General features: G+C 39.3%; 1 protein-coding gene across 6 annotated transcripts in view; it reads right to left on the reverse strand.

The window, feature by feature from the left end:
* Positions 1 to 17,302, reverse strand: part of camk2b1 (calcium/calmodulin-dependent protein kinase (CaM kinase) II beta 1) — a 99,045-nt gene that overhangs the window by 79,909 nt on the left and 1,834 nt on the right. For all 6 annotated transcript variants that reach the window (XM_074670127.1, XM_074670128.1, XM_074670126.1 and 3 more), the window contains exon 2: positions 9,999 to 10,093. In XM_074670127.1, the coding sequence (XP_074526228.1) occupies positions 9,999 to 10,093 (95 nt within the window). The remainder of the gene's footprint in view (positions 1 to 9,998; positions 10,094 to 17,302) is intronic.

Here is a 17,302-nt window from a genome sequence, read left to right on the forward strand (position 1 = left end):
AAAACGTAGTATCAAACATCCATAATTTATACAGAAAAAATATATCGTGAAAATACATGAAAATAATATATATTATAGCTAACTGCATGTAATAGGAATTGTTAATGCCAATTACATTATTATTATAAATTACATTACATTATATGTATAAGTATAATTATCATTTTTTAAGGTTAAAGGTTGACTTTTTTTGCATTCATGAATTAACAACAGAGGAGGGGTAGAGATTAAAAAGTTTCACTTCTTTCTGCTCCTTTATGGAAATGTAAATAAGTTAAATCAGTGAATTAACAAGTCTTTTCATTATTGTTTGAAAAATTGCAATGTTTTCTATGTTCTGACTTTCTGGAGGGGGGTTACAGATTAAGTTGTTGTTGATTTACTTTTTATCCACATTTTTAAAATAAACATTTTTATTCATTCATTGTTGATGTGGTTTTCTCTCTTGCAGTTGGCTGTTTTCTTGTTTTGCTTTTTGCTTTATTGCCAGTGTGCATTCTCCAGATGTTTCTTTCTCACCTGTACACACAGCTGTATTCCAGGAGATTTTAAACCTTTAAAACAGGGATCTCAAACTCGTGCCATGGAGGACCAAGAGGCTGCAGGTTTTCCTTCCAACCAAAAACTCCACCAGCTGATTCCACTGATTACCTCACCTTCAAGCAGAGAGCAAGGACTAATCAGTGAAATCAGCTGGTGGAGTTCTTGGTTGGAAGGAAAACCTGCAGCCTCTTAGCCCTTCATGGCACGAGTTTGAGATCCCTGCTTTAAAAGCTTCGATCAGCTGAGAAGCTTTGTGAAGATGGTGTTTTCCTCAGCACCTGCCCTGCTTACGATGAAACCTCTTGAGGCCAGCTCTGATTGTACCGCCTACAAACCAAGACCTTCTAACTGTTAGCACGGCGGCTCAAAGCTCGCCTCTTTACCTCACACTGCTTCAACAGAAACTTGAGTTTAGCATTCCTTGCTTGGCTACTGACAATGGTAGACTTCAAAACTCCGTATTAGAAACAGATGAGTGATGTCATAGATACTATCTCCATGCATTATGCAGTCTATCCTTTTTGATTGGAAAGCCAAATGCGCCACAGACATTGTCTTGGGATTTACAGCTTGAGATCGACGTAAAGTGAAATTTCAAACCTCTCTTTTACAAGGAAGGTCGCTGTTCAAGTCCTTTATCCCAGCTTTATCAGGCCTGCTGGATCAATGGGAGATAAACCTTCAGCCAGCACAGTGAATGACAGATGATCCACCCACTACACAACACAAAGCTTTGTACTTGCTAGCTCTCCACATAAAGAAGGCATGACTGGACATACAGTCTGTGTTGCATGAGATAACGTAGAGGTGAGGGGTGTCGGGGCCGATAGTAGGAGATAAATCGTCAAGGTGTTTTAGGATATCAGGGTTTTGTTTGATCTTTGCACAACTGTAGCTCTAAATGCAGATAAGCTGTGTCCCAATTCAGGGGCAGCATCCTCCAAAGGATGTTATTTCAAGGCTGTCGTACGCCGTCCCATTTTGAAGGCTCCTTCAAATGCTGCCAAGAAAGGCTTCCTTCTTTTCAATGTGGTCCTTCCCACATACCCATATAAAGACTTTTAAAGGACCACATTTTTGAATGCAAGTGTTTGATTTCATTGAGGATGTTGCAAAGATTCCAACAAACCAACAGATCTAAAGTTGGGGAAACAATCAGAAAGCTGTCAAAGTTGGGAAAAGAAGTCAGGAGGATAGGTCTGAAGATGCTTCTCTGTGGGCTCATTGAGTCTGTTAGGTAACCAGCTGTTGAGTCAGTCTTGTGCTTCTGATGTAGCAGATTTAATAAGAAATGAGGGGAGAAGGCGGAGAAAGAAAGGAGGCTATGGATCGTTCCTGTGGGGAAGGAGAGCGTAGAGAAAAAGAGGTCAAAGAGGAGGAGATAGGTTACAGAGAAGAACATAAGGGCTGAGTGTTCGGTAAGGGAGATAATCCAGAAGCAGCTTTAAGAGGAGTCTGAGAAAGCCTATACGATGGAGGAACAGAAAGGAGAGGAACACAACTGGGTTAATCATCGCCAGTGAGGACGGTAGCATCTCAAGAGAGCAGGAGATGTAAAAAGAGAGCCACAAAGACAGCCAGATATAACCCGTCTGTTCCGAACATTTGACTCCCAACAGAATCACACCAGTGGAGAGATGTCAGGAAGGTCGGGATGTTGAATTTCCTTTAAATGTTAGAGTAACTGCAGGATGAAAGGATGAAGTCCTAGAACAGAGGCTTTAAATCAAAGCCAAAGCTGGGCTCTTTCACAGATCCAGGTATGTGGATTTGGGAATAACTCACCAAAGAAGACATATCCTTTTATTTAATCTAAAATAAAACAGCAAACTTCAGTATTGAAGTGCAAAATCCCAAGTGTTCACTTGAGACTGGCTGCAAAAGCCCAGGAAGCCCCACTAACACCTGTCTCATAAACTCTTAGAAACACAGCTCAAGCCAAAGGTCACAGGTTACTCAGGTAATCCATCTTCATAATATCCAGCAGTGAGTGATGGGCATGTTAAAAATCAGCTAGAGGAACACCTTTGAAGATTAAAGTGATGCAACCTGGTTTTAATAAATGTGATGTGACTCCATAATGAGACCTCAACACAAACTCACCTGGTGGGACTGCGTCTGTCCTGGTTGCCAAAACCAGGTCAGATCTCTGCCACTGCATTGCAGGTAAAGCTCTTAACCACAACACACACCTGCATGTCCAGAGGTCATAGCCAATAAAAAAAGCTCTGTGATTGGCTGCAGGCTTTTCCCATCAGACCCAAGAAAAAGTGGGTAGATATTTAAAAAATTCTCAAACTTTTACTAGTCTGTCCTTATAATTGACTTTTATTTGCTCCTTGTACTTATTTACAGATATTTTGCATTTAATCAGGAGATCAAGCTACTAGAGTCTGGTAGAAGAGAGGAGAGGCTCAGAATCCAAAATGTTTTAAGTCCAGTGTGAAATTTCTCTAGTCAGTGCATAGACTGTATATGGAGTGGACAGTGTGGCTCCGCCATTTATCATTGTACGTTTTTGAAGCCAAAATACACCTGTCACAGGTGCAGCCATTGTACAGTAGTGCAGCCAGAGTCTGCGCAGTAGAGACAATGAGGGATTCTGGGAGAATCTGAGTGGAGCTGGGTGACAAAAGAATTTTTTTTTTTCTTTTGAGAGTCTAATCACTTCTTGACTCTACCTCCCGACATATTTTACAATCCCCCAAAAAATACACTAGAACAGCAGCTGTCAATCATTGTTAAACGTTACATTAAGCCTCGTTTTAAACCTCGTACAACTAATGAAAACGAACCTTTTCAGGAAAAAAAAAGGACCTGAATACAAGGCAGCCAAATGATATCTTCAAAACACCACAATAATCGGACGTGAGAAACATTTCTATGAGGTGTATTTATTTTTAAAGTTTGACCACAGCCCATCTGGAATGACTGGAAAGCCTGATTTTTTAACCTATACTGCAGCCAGCCACCAGGGGGAGCAGTTTTTGTGGAGACCTCACTCCGAGCCAAGCAAGCCGACGTCCATTTTTTTTTTTTTACAGTCTATGAGTCAGTGACGCTTTGGATGCCATGTCATCTGCTGGTTTTAGTCCACTGGGATTTCTTTCAGTTCCTGCATCCATCCGTGGAAAATCTTTAAAAAGATGATGATTCCTTTTCCAACAGGACTTAGCATCTGCCCAGCATCAAATAGTCTGCTTACCATGTGCATGTTGTTTATCTGGTAAACTCAACCAATATGAAACTTATAGAGTATCTAAAGGATATTTGTCAACTCTTAGGGCCGGCTCTGTAGAAGTGGCTTCCATGCTGTGTGTGCAATAAAAATGCTGTTATTTAGAAGCAGCAACCACTGACAATAAGTTATTTTTTTTCCCCCATATTGTCATAAAAATCGTTATCTCAAATTTCCTTAAAATATTGTGCTATAATTTTGAGGCTGTTTCGCCCTCCCCTAATGAACAGTCCAAATAAGTTTAGTGAGACGTTAACAGATAGACTTCGGTTTGATTTGAGACCTTGACAGATCATGTAAATGTAAATTAAATGATGAGGCTGTTCAAAAAAATGGACCTTGGGCCTGACATTGGACATTTCTGCTTGAAGGATTACTTTTTACTTGTTGTTTTTCACTCTCTTTTGTATCAGTTCAGTAGTAGAAGTATGTGCTACTTTAACTGGTCTTTTTTTTTTCGGTGTAGAGAAGTAAAGTATGTGTGTTCTTCTACCACCTGTGCACAACTGACTGACTTTTGAGTCGGTACAACATCAAGGTTCAAGTATTTGGACTAACTTTAGGAAGTCTTCTTGTTGTATCTCTTATGGTTTATTGATAGAGATCAGTGTGAAGCTAAGAGAGGGCATCACAGTCTCAGCTCCTCGGCTCATGCTGTCTGAATATGTGTGTGTGTGTGTGTGTGTAAGAGGAAGAGAGAAAGAGAGTCAGATGAGAGTCCCGTGCTAAAGGCATGTAGGCGTACAGGCGCATGGCCCTCAGCTGCCAAGTGCCTGGGGTGCCTTCTCTCTCATGACCCCTCCCTCCCCTCAGCTCCCGTCTCCATCTGCCAGCCCTAAACAAACACTCCTCTTTAAGTAGCTGCAACCGGGACTCCGAGCTCACCACCCGTACCTGCTACCTCTCAGATAACATCAACAAAACTTAAATTCTGTGTCTAAATAAGAGCAGCAAGTCATCATGAGTGCCATAAAACCTGGCAGCCGCAGCAGCAGCCCATGTCGGATAGGTCATGGATCTATAAATAGGAGCTGGAGTAGAAGTAGTATGCAGCAGCTCCAACGCTGCTTCACTGTTTCACAGAGCACGGCTCATCCATTAGTAAGGAGCGCGGCACAAGCCTCCCGCACCACCCAGTCAGGTCAGATCAGTCCTCCTATCAGACGTACGAGCAGGGAGATCATAACGTGGCTCAGAAAGATGGTGAGAAAAATACAGGCAGCTGCGCTCTGCGATGAAGCTGCCAGAGAGAAATATATAGGGCCAATGATAGCACAACCTTTAGGTGAATTATTTAATCTGTGTGTGTGTGGGAGAGTGTGTGTGAGTGTGTGTTAGCGTTGGCTTAGGTCTCATCAAGCCAATCGCTGGGATTAACTGTTAGCTTCATGCGAAAAGCATCAGGATAATCTAGGATGGGTTTAATCTCATTAAAAGCTTCTGACTGCGCTGACATACAGTTAAACTGTGACGTGACAGCTGCCAAGAAATAAGAACCGCAAAGAGACACACAAATGTAACGCAATCAGTATTTTTTTTTCTTGGTATTTCTTCATTCTAAAAAAGAGCTCACTGCTTTATTCCTAAAGTTTGATTAACAAAAGTTAAGGATTACTTTCCAAAACTTCCAGAAAGCAGCACAAAAACAGAGAGCTCAAACTGCCTTAAAGACGTAACTCAGTCCATTTAGGAAAGAGGACAATTTCAGTTAGCAATTATTTGAGCAGCTGGACGATAAAAGTTTTAAAAAAAAAAGTCTAAAAGTATACCTACATTAATTATGACATTATCTCTTCCTCAAGTTTATAAACTACATACAAGTTGACACTTATTACTTCCACCAAGGAGGTTTTTGGGAGAGTTTGTCTGTGAACAACATAACTCAAAAGTAACAAACAGATCTTGATGAAATTTTCAGAAAATGTTCAAAATAGGATAAGGAAGAAGTGATTACATTTTGGAGGTGATCTGGATCACCATCTGGATCCAGGATGTTTTTAAAGGATTCTTTATCACTGTGAGATAGGACCGTTTTCACCATATGTGTATATGACTCCACTATAAATGGTTGGATTGCTTTGCAATACAATACAAGACAAGGTCACCATAATTTCTGACAGATGTAAAAGTATGATCCAGATCCTGGCAATATTCTGGATACTAAGATCTGGAATATGAAATATGTACTGGGTCATCATAATTTTCAACACTGTCAGGTAACAGATTATCGTACAAACCTGCAACTAACACCAAATTGAAGCAGACAGTCTGCTGAAAGGAACAATAACATTAAAGTAGGACTAAAGTGTTGGTGATAATCACAATAGGCTTGGCGGAGGTCTGTGCTCTCTGAGTGCTTTTCTGGTTTGCTTATATTCTACAACTTTATCATAGATTCAGAGTGTTTTTTTTTGTAAATTTAAACATTTTTAATAGGGCCGGGAGAAAAACTGATGTATAAGGGTTTTTTTTGTTTGACAACATCAAAATCGCGATTCTTTGTAAAAAAAAAAAAATGTTGTTCTTTTTCAGATTCAAATTCTTCATTTCAGTCTCGCTCCATGTCATAAAGCTGGAATCATCACAGACTGGTTTCTTCAACATGACAATGAGTTCCCTGTACTCAAATGTCCTCCACAGTCCCCAGATCTCAATCCAATAGAGCACCTTTGGGATGTGGTGGAACGGGAGATTCTCATCATGGATGTTCAGCCGACAAATCTGCAGCAACTGCGTGATGCTATCATGTCAATATGGACCAAACTCTGAGGAATGTTTCCAGTATCTTGTTGAATCTATGCCACGAAGTATTAAGGCAGTTCCGAAGGCAAAAGGGGGTCCAACCCGGTACTAGCAAGGTGTACCTAATAAAGTGGCCTGTGAATGTGGATCACAATAACTTCATGTCCCTCCAACAAAAAGAGCACGTCCCCCTCGTGGTCTGCACACGACACAGGTGTTTAAAGAATTTTTTAATGCTCACTATTAATGACACAAAAAGGTTAGCAGACAGATCGTGTGTTCCTGATTGAGACAAACAGATCTGACCGGACATTCAAGGCTGTTGCCCTCTGCTAATGCCTGTTAAAATGCCTGCTCCACCACACTCAACATTAAGTGTGTGTGTGTGTGTGTGTGTGTGTGTGTGTGTGTGTGTGTGTGTGTGTGTGTGTGTGTGTGTGTGTGTGTAAGGACAGTGTAACAGTCAAGTGACAGCGTGGTGCCACCTGGCAGGGCCTCGGCAGCGGGGCTCCGGTTACGGGGCTGGAGGGGCAGCAGGAGATTTACGCCGGGCAAGTGTTGGTGTTCAGAGCCACGGCCAGATCTGTGCAGCTGGATCCCTCCTCACGGCCGTGGCATTTAGCCTTGGCTTTGGTCTAAACCGTTACTGGCTGCACAGCATGTGACAGCACCTTAGGAGCCTCAAAGGTCTGCCTTTATTCAGTGAAACATTAAAGGGGTTAAGTATGAGGGTATTTTCATTTCATCAGTCAATGACATCAGAAGCTTGTTGCTCAAACTCTCATTGGATGATTCTTAAAATTACACTTTAAACCTTTTACTTTGCTTTTTGTTTGAATTCTTCATCTTTTCATTTAATTTTAGTTTTTATCAACCTCAAAATTTACAATTCTTTCTTTTTTTCAATTTTAAAACCATCACCGTCAAAGAAAGCAGCCAGTTTGATCAAACGTTTTAACTTTTGGTTTTCTATTGTACCACTCCAGAATTTGTTATCTTATCAAAGCAGCACTGGCTGTCACAAAATGACAAAAGCTGTGATTTCTTCCACTGTGGCTGCTCACTTGTCCTTGTCTTTTGTTAAAGTGGCCCCTGTGTGATAAAATGTCCCACGCAGCACCATCTGAGAGAGTAATACTGTTAGATTCTTCTTATGTAACCGTCTACGCTGTAGGTGGGAGAGTAACCACCGGGACGGAGAAACTATGAATACATTTGTACTTTTGTACAGTTACACATTTACAAGATGTGAGTTCAAGGCAATATTTGTACGCCTCGTCTGAAATGTGTGACGTATAGAGGCGTTATAGTGAGATGAAGACATTTCCACTGTGTGAGGTAGTAGCAGAAGCGTAATGTGGGGAAGATGGTGGCAATGTGTAGCGCTGTGTGTGTGCAAGCTATCACACGCTGGGACATCAGTGTGAGGCTATAACTTCATTAAAGAGCTGCTGTGGAGTCGCAAATGTGTAAGAAGCTATCAATGTCATTAGAAACCAAATAACTGGTCTCATCTCCAGGTAACTGATCCTCCTTTCGGGTCTTTTATTCTCTATGGTAGCCCTGAAAGCTCTTAAGAAAGCACATGCAAAAACACAAAACATAGCAAATTAAGAAAATATCTTCATCAATTTGACATCACGTGTGCAGCAATTAGAAATCGCGCAGCAAAGTGTTTCCAGAGAACACTTAAAGTGATGCACGTCTGCCGACACACTTGTTGTTGCCGGGGATTTTCAGTCACAGCTGAATGTTTGTCGTCAAATCACCAAAAACGGTGCGTTTCCAATGTTGCTGTGTGGTTAACTTTAGTAGTCATGTTGATGTTTTTAAGTATGGCTTTTAGAGAAACGGCGTTAAATGTGTACTAACCGCTAGAATTTCAATGCAATTTCCAATGTACGTTAGCATCAAGCTAGCTAGCGCCAAATGCTTAATAGCAATTTGGTAGATTAATCACGTTGAATGTATGGAATAGGGATCTCCTGTGAGAGAGCTTTTTATTAAGTCATTATGGGGCTTTAAGGGAGATATCTAGTAGCCCCATTTCTACCTCAAATCTTCTAGCCCAGGCTAGGTAGTGTAGGCAAATTACCTTCAAAGCTCCAAAGAAATAAAAGGACATTCATTTTAAAGCCTACGACTTGCTAAATGGTGTTGTACTTGATACCTGTACAGTTCTCTGTATTAGAGAAAGACCAATATGGACTTTTTTAGGGCAGTTAAAAATACTGATTATTTGTAGTCAAGGAGGCCGATAACTGATATTTGAAGCCAATATTAATTTGCAGTCAAAGTGAAAATATTGGTGTCAAAATTTTTAACAATACAAACTCCAACACTTAACTTCATTCAAATACCTTAAAGCATGAGTTAATTAAAGTTAAATGACAACTTTAAAAAAATAGCTCAAGTTTTCTATAGTAAATAAAGTTTTCCAAAGTTTCAATGTAACTGCAATAACTGTAATAACTGCACTGCTGATTGGCTGTTACCCAAGCCATGGCTCTGCTTGAAACCAATAAGATGGTACTGTGGGTAGGACAGTGCTGGGGACTGAGTAGTGACTGCAGAGCAGCTGCATTAGAGCTACAACAAAGCAGTTTTAAATGTGTTTCTTATTGGCTGTTGGATTAAAAAAAAAAAGCTGATGCCAATATGCTTCAAAATGCCAAATATCGGCCCCGATAATCGGCCTGGCCGATAATCGGTCTATCCCTACTCTGTATATTATTGTCAGACACTTAAGGTAACTCCGGCAGATACCTTATTTATTTAAACTCTGCCACCATAACACTGTCTACTGTCACTTTTTACTCCTTCTTTCAGTAACTGAAAGTGCAGAAGCTACTGTAACAGCCTCGCTGTAACATTGAGCGATCCGTGCATATACTGTAATAGAATGTTAAATTAATCAAAAGTGTTAAATTAAGCAAGTGTTGTCATATTGACAAAGATATTTTCTTAATTTGCTTGTGTTTTGTGTTTTTGAATGTGCTTTCTTAAGCTGGAGCACCATGAGCTTTCAGGGCCACCGTAACTCTCTGTTTTTCTCACATTTTTCTATAGTATGTCCCTTGTGCTGTTTCTCCCTTGCTAGGCATTTGTTTGGGGAGTGCTGTGGACTATTTCTCACCATTTTTCATAGTCGAATCACAGATTTCAGCTTTATATCCATGTTCAGCTACTAGCTCTGAAGCTAGCCGGCGCATCGTCCAAACCGCTGGAGATTCCTGTAGGACTCTAGATATTTAGGGTGCACAGAGGGTGCAGAGGAGGCAAAAACTACGAGGGAAGGGAAGACTGCTGGTGCAAGACAGTAGAGGATTTTGAAGAGACCCCTGTCTTTCCTCTCTCATTATAGGCAACATGAGATCTCTTGTAAACAGGAGAGACGAGCTAACACGACTAGCCAGGAGTCCAACAGTCTGAAAACCGTCCATTTTCCATTTCAACTCTTTTACTATGTGCTTACCTCTTGCAGATAACTTTTTGGTGTTGATTATTTTGGCAGCATACTCCTGTCCTGTACACAGCTTCACACACCTGCGCACCACTGAAAAGGCTCCCCTGAAAAAAAACACACAGAAAAAACATCCTTCAAGCTTTTTTTAAAATCAGAGACTAATGGAGCATACCATCTGCACACCTGCTATTTCTTGATGAATGAAAAACAAAGAGGATCTTTATGAGTGTAGCTCAGGTTGCAGTTTATTTTCTGCTAATTCAGCATATCCAAAGCCTGAAGCTGAACAGACCTGATGTCACATGTCACCCCTAACCAGCTGCACAGAGGAAGTGTCTCATTAATAGGTCCCCATGAGGTCTACAGAAGCTAGTCAGCATATTGTAAATAACATGTACACATGTTGTTAGTGCAATACACGTGCTTTCTTTGTTACTTTGCTTTTTCTTTCCCTTTTGGGTGGGGACTGGGGAGTAGGCTCCTTCTTTAAAAAAAATAAATAAATAAATAAATAAATATATATATATATATATATATATATATATATATATATATATATATATATATATATATATATATATATATATATATATATATATATATATATATATTTGGTATTTATTTTTTGTCAATAAAAACAAATATATATTTAAAAATAAATAACATGCACACTTATGGGATGTGAGAAAAAAGGCTAAACCAGGTAGCAACACAAACGCTTTCCTAAGAATTACTGTGTTAAGTGTTTGTTTCTGATTTATTACAATAATTTAGGATGATCAGCATTTTCAGTCCTTGATCCGGATCTTATTTTTCAGAGTTGAATATTTACAGGTACTTAGATATCAAGATAAACTTTGCATTAGAGGTAAGCGAATGGATGTAATACAGCATATATATGTTAACTAGGGGACACAGTAGCAATGCCGTATCGAGCAATCGGTATCGGTACTCAACGGTACCAATTTTTGGCACTTTAGTTTGTGGTAATAAATGGTAATTTGTTTAATGATAAAACTCAAAGTTTTTCAATTTAACATATTTTTTATTTATTATCTAATCTATTTTTGTTACTTTTGTGCTTTTAAGTGGTCAAAATATCAATTTGTTTGATTATAAAATGTAAATTCTTTTCAATTTAACATATTTATTATGCTTCAATATATAACCTTGCAATGATGTGTTCATGTCCAGCATGGAAAATCATCTATTCTTCCTCTCCCTCACAGTCATAAGGATGTGTTTAGGTACATAAAGTTGGTACCTTTTGATTATATGTGAATTGGTACTAGGTACTACGGATGGAAATCAGTTGGTATAAAGAACGTTTTTTTTTAAATTATAAATTTAAATACTTCATTTTAGTCTTTGTTTATAAACTGGATTTGGAAAACTGAGACATCAGACCTCCTAAATAACTTTTAAAAACTGACACACATGTGATGTGCATTTTTTGGGAAAATATGACTCCTGAGTTAATCTGTAAACATCGTCATCATTCAACTTTTTTCACATGGTCTGGTGTTAAAAAAAAAACAACTTAAAATCGCAATAATCAAAAATATTAAAAACCGCTATTTCAATTTCAAAACTTGAATTTTGGCACCACAAAAATCGTAAAAGAATCGACTTGGGGGGAAAAGCATTTCGTTCTAGCCCTAATGTTAACATGTGTGGCTGCTGGACTGTTTCACTTTCTAGTTTGAAATTATCTCTGGTCCTGTGTTTGTTTGTTTACATGTCTTTGAACCATACATCCCTGAAAAGTTGCTGTGATAGAGATGTTGAAGGTGTTCCACATTGTTGTAACATTCGTTATTCTGTCATCAAGTTTACTAGGTTGGGCAAACATGAATTACTCAGTTATACTAGAACATAAACGTAAATTGTGCTCAGTGACAACTAATGTGAATGTTTGGATGAGTTGATCATCTAAAATCAACAACGAAAAATTGTCCAGATCGACTTTGAGCCAATACTTAAGATCAGTTTTGGAATATCCCTAACAACAGGGATCTTTAATTTGAATATAAAATACAGCAAAGAAATGCTAGCCTGGTGCATTTTAAACTCTACCTGTTGACACTGGCAAAAACCCAAGTTGTGTTGCAAAAAGCATCTACACTGCAAGATTGAGTGACTGGTGCCAGGGGTCTGCCTCCACGCTGGGGCAGATACAGACAGCCAACAAGGTCAGGGTCAAAGGTGAAAGTAGAGAGCAGCTGACCTGAGGTTTAGAGGAGGAGACAAAACCCAGCAAAGGCATCCAAAGGCAACTACGACAAGCTGAGGAGAGCTGGAATGCCTCAATTCAAGGTCTGAGCTGGTGCTTTCTGTTGTAATGTAGACCACATTAAGACCCTAAAGGAAAAATCCAGCTCACACACAGTTGTGTATTAGCAAAAGCCACCCACACACTCACAGTAAACAGTTAAACAACATAACCTATCATGATTCACTGCTCTTCAAAGTCTGGATTTATCTCCAAGAAAGTGGAAATGATGTGACAAAAACAGATCTCAAATTATTTTTTTGCTGCTGACACCTTTAGGATAACTCATATTTTGATTCATCAATATTTTTTTCCACCGCTACTGAAACCCCTTCAAAAATCTAATTTCAAGAGTCGTTTACATGAAAACAGCTTTTGAATGAAACCAAAAGTATTGTTGTGTTCTGGCCTCCAGTTTACACAGCGTTTTAGCCAACTTCAAACAGAAGCTTTTACAAACGGCCTCCAGGATGGAACTTTTCTAAAACACCACAGCAAACACAGATTTCTTTCACTGTGTTTTCTGGTGAAACACTGTCGTGTAAACAGGGCCTCAGTAAACACAGTTTGAAATGCAAAGAGAAAACCTTTTATCAACATGATCTAGAAACACAACAAACTCCTCTGGGCCCATTTGAGATGAATGGAGGCAAAGTAGGAGACTGTCCTGTGGTCTGATGAATCAAAGCTTGATATTCTCTAAGAAATCATGGATGCTATAAATGGAGATGGGTTGGAGTTACATTTTGTTGTTCACGCACCTGTGCAAGTGCTGGTTTTGGCTACATTACTTTAACTTACACAGCGATACATGTGTAAACCAGCTTTTGTTTTAGCCGAACTGAATTTATGACATAGGAAAAAATTAACGTATGACTTCTCCTGCCACGGCTTCAGATTTCAGCAAAATCAACTGTTGTATGGTAGTTACAGTAACTCCCTGCAAAAACATATTATTTAACTGAAAAGCAAAAGCACAACAAATACAAAACCGTCTGCTTCAACTGCGACTTGTCGGACAAAAACAATGAAGTCAATGTGCAGTCCAAGATATGCAGCGTTAAACTAGCATACCATAGATACCAAAGGTCTGTGTCCAACAAACTCTTTTTTGTAGTTTAATTGTTTTTGCTTAGAATTAATCATAATAATCTACTCATTCATAAGGTATTTCAAATTATCGAGTAGGGATGTATGACATTGGATTTTTTTGCTGATATCCAGTATTTGATATGCCGATATTTAACAACTCATGTAGCTGATACTGATGCTGATAGCGCAAAATTGCAGGGATTATCAGCTCACTTCTGGACAGGAAGTAGCGTATTGTATAACAATGCATACTCATCATATTGTTATGTAATATTCATTTCTTATGCAAAATAAGAAAATGACACACTTGAAACTGTACTGAAACTGTCTGAAACTGTTTAGCTATGACATTATTGCTTTCAATTCAAAAAGATGAATACGACTTGAAAGTTGGATGATGCATCATAACATTACCCACAACCAGGGCAAATTTGGCCAATTTCATAATTGGCAGTCAGTAAAAATAAGCTCTGTTCACACTAGTACACCTGTACAGATAAAGCCAAATATGGGACTACTCAATCTGAACTGTGCAAACAAAATCACAAAAAGTGCTAAAAAGTTTTGCAGCTTAAAGGAGCTGTAGGCAAGATTATCCAGGTAAGATGGCTATTTGAAAACCAGCACAGCCCCTCCCATCCTGTGTTCTCTGACATCACTTCCTTACGCAAGTTTAGCCCCTCCCACAAGAAGTTTACACATGAGTTTATGGTTCTTCCTTTTGCTCTTCTTCTTTTTCTTTTTCTCCTCCCTCTTCTTCTGCTGTCCTCGTTTAACTCATTGGTGTTTTGGGGGTTGGAAGTCCAAAAGGCAGGTAAATATGTGAGCCAGGACTTCCTCATGCGTTCACGAGAACGAAGAGCTTTACAACCAATCGCGATGAAGGACGAAGCGCCGCCCCTCGAACCAATCAGGATAGAGCTTCAGGGGTTCTTTTGATTGGTCAAAGATACCTGGAGCAGCTGAGAATCCTTGTCAGCTCATAACAGAGACAGATGGAAATGCTGAGACCTGGCAGTAGTGCAATTATAAAGGGTTATCAATGGATACTCTAAGAAAACACCAAAAAATAGTATTGACTAGCTAAATCCTGCCCACCGCACCTTTAAGCCCAGTATTTTATCAGTTTATCATATCAGCATACTGATCACATGCCAATAATATCATGCATTCCTAATATCTAGTGCAGGGTTTTCTGTAAATCCCCATCCCTAGCTTCATCCTCCACTCTTGCTTACACACCTGTGAAGGCTCCATGAATGCTGAACAGTCTATACAGGTTTTAAAGCAACATATGTGCCATCCAGACCAGACTGTAACTTTTATCTTTAAGACAATAAAAAGCAAGCATATAAATTCAGATTATGTTATAAGAGCCTGGCTCTGAAGTAGAAGAGTCCAGGTGCTAAACTGTCCTGCCTGTAGTCTAGGTTTGTCTTTTCCAGGATAAAGTCACAGTTTCCCATGAGCAACATTCCAACCTTCAGAAACTACTCTCTGGGCTCCAAGACATTTACAGAGTTATTAGAAGAAGCTGTTGCTGGCATCAAATTCAAAATGAGGAGACATTTTTTTAGAGCCATTACATTTTTGATCACATTGGAGCTCAGGGCGTAAAATCTATTCGTTGTAGTTTTGTTTGCACAACACATCTAAAACGTATTAACTACATTTAACTTTTGAAACTAGACCTCACAAATATTTCAAACAGCACTTTTACTTTTGGTTATAAAGTCTGACAGACTTTTGAGAAACACTCCAAACAGACTTAACCAGAGCACGCTGCGTAAATGTCACGAGCCCTGCAAAGAAAGTGACACCATTAGAGAGTGAGCGCGCAACAATTAGCTCCCCTCAGACGTCGGATTAGTATTACAGAGCTACACAGAGGGTTATATCACCAGGGTGCCGAGCCGTTCACACCTGCGCTCTTCCCTCCGAGCTTTGTGTGACTGTGTGAATAAGAAGATTGGTCTTTGAGAGGAACTTTGCAGGGCAGGGTGTGCAGATAAGTCTCTCTCATACAGGGAGCTTCAAAGGCAGCGTTTGAGACTGGAGTGTATTGTGGAGAGGCTCGAATTTATCTGAGCAAGACGAGGCCTGTACATTTGATCACTTGAATTCTTCACAAATGTAATTTTAATCAAGAGCCTGAAGTCTCACTGGCTTTGGGATATATTAGAGTTACGTGGAAAACACTTCTTCTTCCAACAATATTTATTACTTATGGGATAAAGTGAGCATAGCTGAGATATCGTGTCATGAATCAGACTCATGGCTGTGTCTAACACTGTTTTACAGTAATAAACCACCATGTTAAAGGGTGAATTCAGCACAGTCTTTCATTCTAGGGCTGCTAAACCTAATCTGAAACATGTGCAGAAAGCAAAACCACACAATCTGAACAGGGTTCTGAAAATTTTGCAGATGGAGTTCTGATTCACAACAGATCAGTGGATTCGAAAGGTGACCCAGTTTTGTGGCAAAAAACGTCTTTTCATGTTATCTTCTCATTTACTACTGCTTAGGAGCACTTTAAGACTTCTGTTTCAGCACTTTCAATCCCCACAGATGTTCAAAGTCTGGGCAAAAACTTAAAGTAGCAGCGTAAAGATGCAGAAAAATGCAATTTTTCTTTAAGATACATTAAATATAGCAAATGCTTGTGCACAACGTTTTCATTTAAAGATGAGACACAATTTCTCATGGCTCTGTGAGGACAATCTGTGACCCATCGAGTGGAACTGGGCGAGTCTTTTAAGGAGAAAGACCCTGTTTCCCACTGTCACAGACGTGACACTTGCCAAGCCGTCCATTTGTTTTGGTAAGCAGATTTTTTTTTAACTCTGCTTTACTTCCTTCAAGACAACTTTTCCCAGGCTGCAGAGCGTCATGGTAATGTTTGTAGTTACATAGGACTATTACAGCAGGGACGATAAGCTTTTCTCCCGATTCGATTCTTTTATGGTTTTGGGGGATCGACTGAAATTGCAATTCTTTAATATTTCTGATTTTTGTGATTTTTAGTTTACTTTTTGACACCTGACCATGTGAAAAAGTTAAATGATGATGATGAAGATGTCTATAGACTATATCAGGAGCCACATTTTCCAAAAAATGCACATCACATGTAAATCATTTTTTAAGATTTATTCAGGGGATCTGACATCTCAACTTTTTCTAGAGATGCACCGATCCAGCTTTTCTGGTCCCAAGACCGATACCTGGGCTGTTGATATCGACCGATACCGATGCTGATCTGATACCAGTGTTAAATAATAACCTGCATGCTCTCTTGTGGAATAAGACTGGTAATGTTTGAGTAAAAGATAAAAACGAGAACATATGGAATTACTGAATTTAATACTGATTTAAAGTATGAGTGTTTAAATATTTAACAGCAGTTTGTTTAAAAAAATGCTACTATTTGATTGTAAAATTTTTACACCTTGTAGACTAAATCACAGTTTAGGCTTGGTGCCAAGTTTGGACCGATCCTTTCCCACCTATGCATCCCTACTTTTTCCAAGCCCAGCCTATAAACAAAGACTCAAATGAAGGACTTCTGTTTGATTTTAAAAATGATTTTTGAGAAAAATCACGATTTAAAATTGTTAAAGAAAAAATACTGCCATAAGATTTTTTCACCCACCCCTTAGCGCTATTGTTTGAAACATGACAAAACCATACTACCAGAGCTCATCTACCAACTCCAACCTCACCAATCAGAGCTAACGTAACCTCACTCTACATTTTATTGATAGACTCTCAAGTTTGAACAGATCACTGCAGAATAACTGCTGACTGTGGGCTGGAATCAACATTATCGCTAACAGTTTAACCTGTGTTAGCCTTTACCCCGTGCTCTATCACTCTCCTGTTTAGCTTTGTTCTGCTCTGACCTCCTTTATCTATTTGACAGTCCAACTCCTGTTTCCACCATAACTTA

This window comes from Halichoeres trimaculatus, unplaced genomic scaffold, assembly GCF_033239565.1.
Source record: "Halichoeres trimaculatus isolate MK-OKI-2021-1 unplaced genomic scaffold, fHalTri1.1 fHalTri1_scaffold_5, whole genome shotgun sequence".
Classification (NCBI taxonomy): Eukaryota; Metazoa; Chordata; class Actinopteri; order Labriformes; family Labridae; genus Halichoeres; species Halichoeres trimaculatus.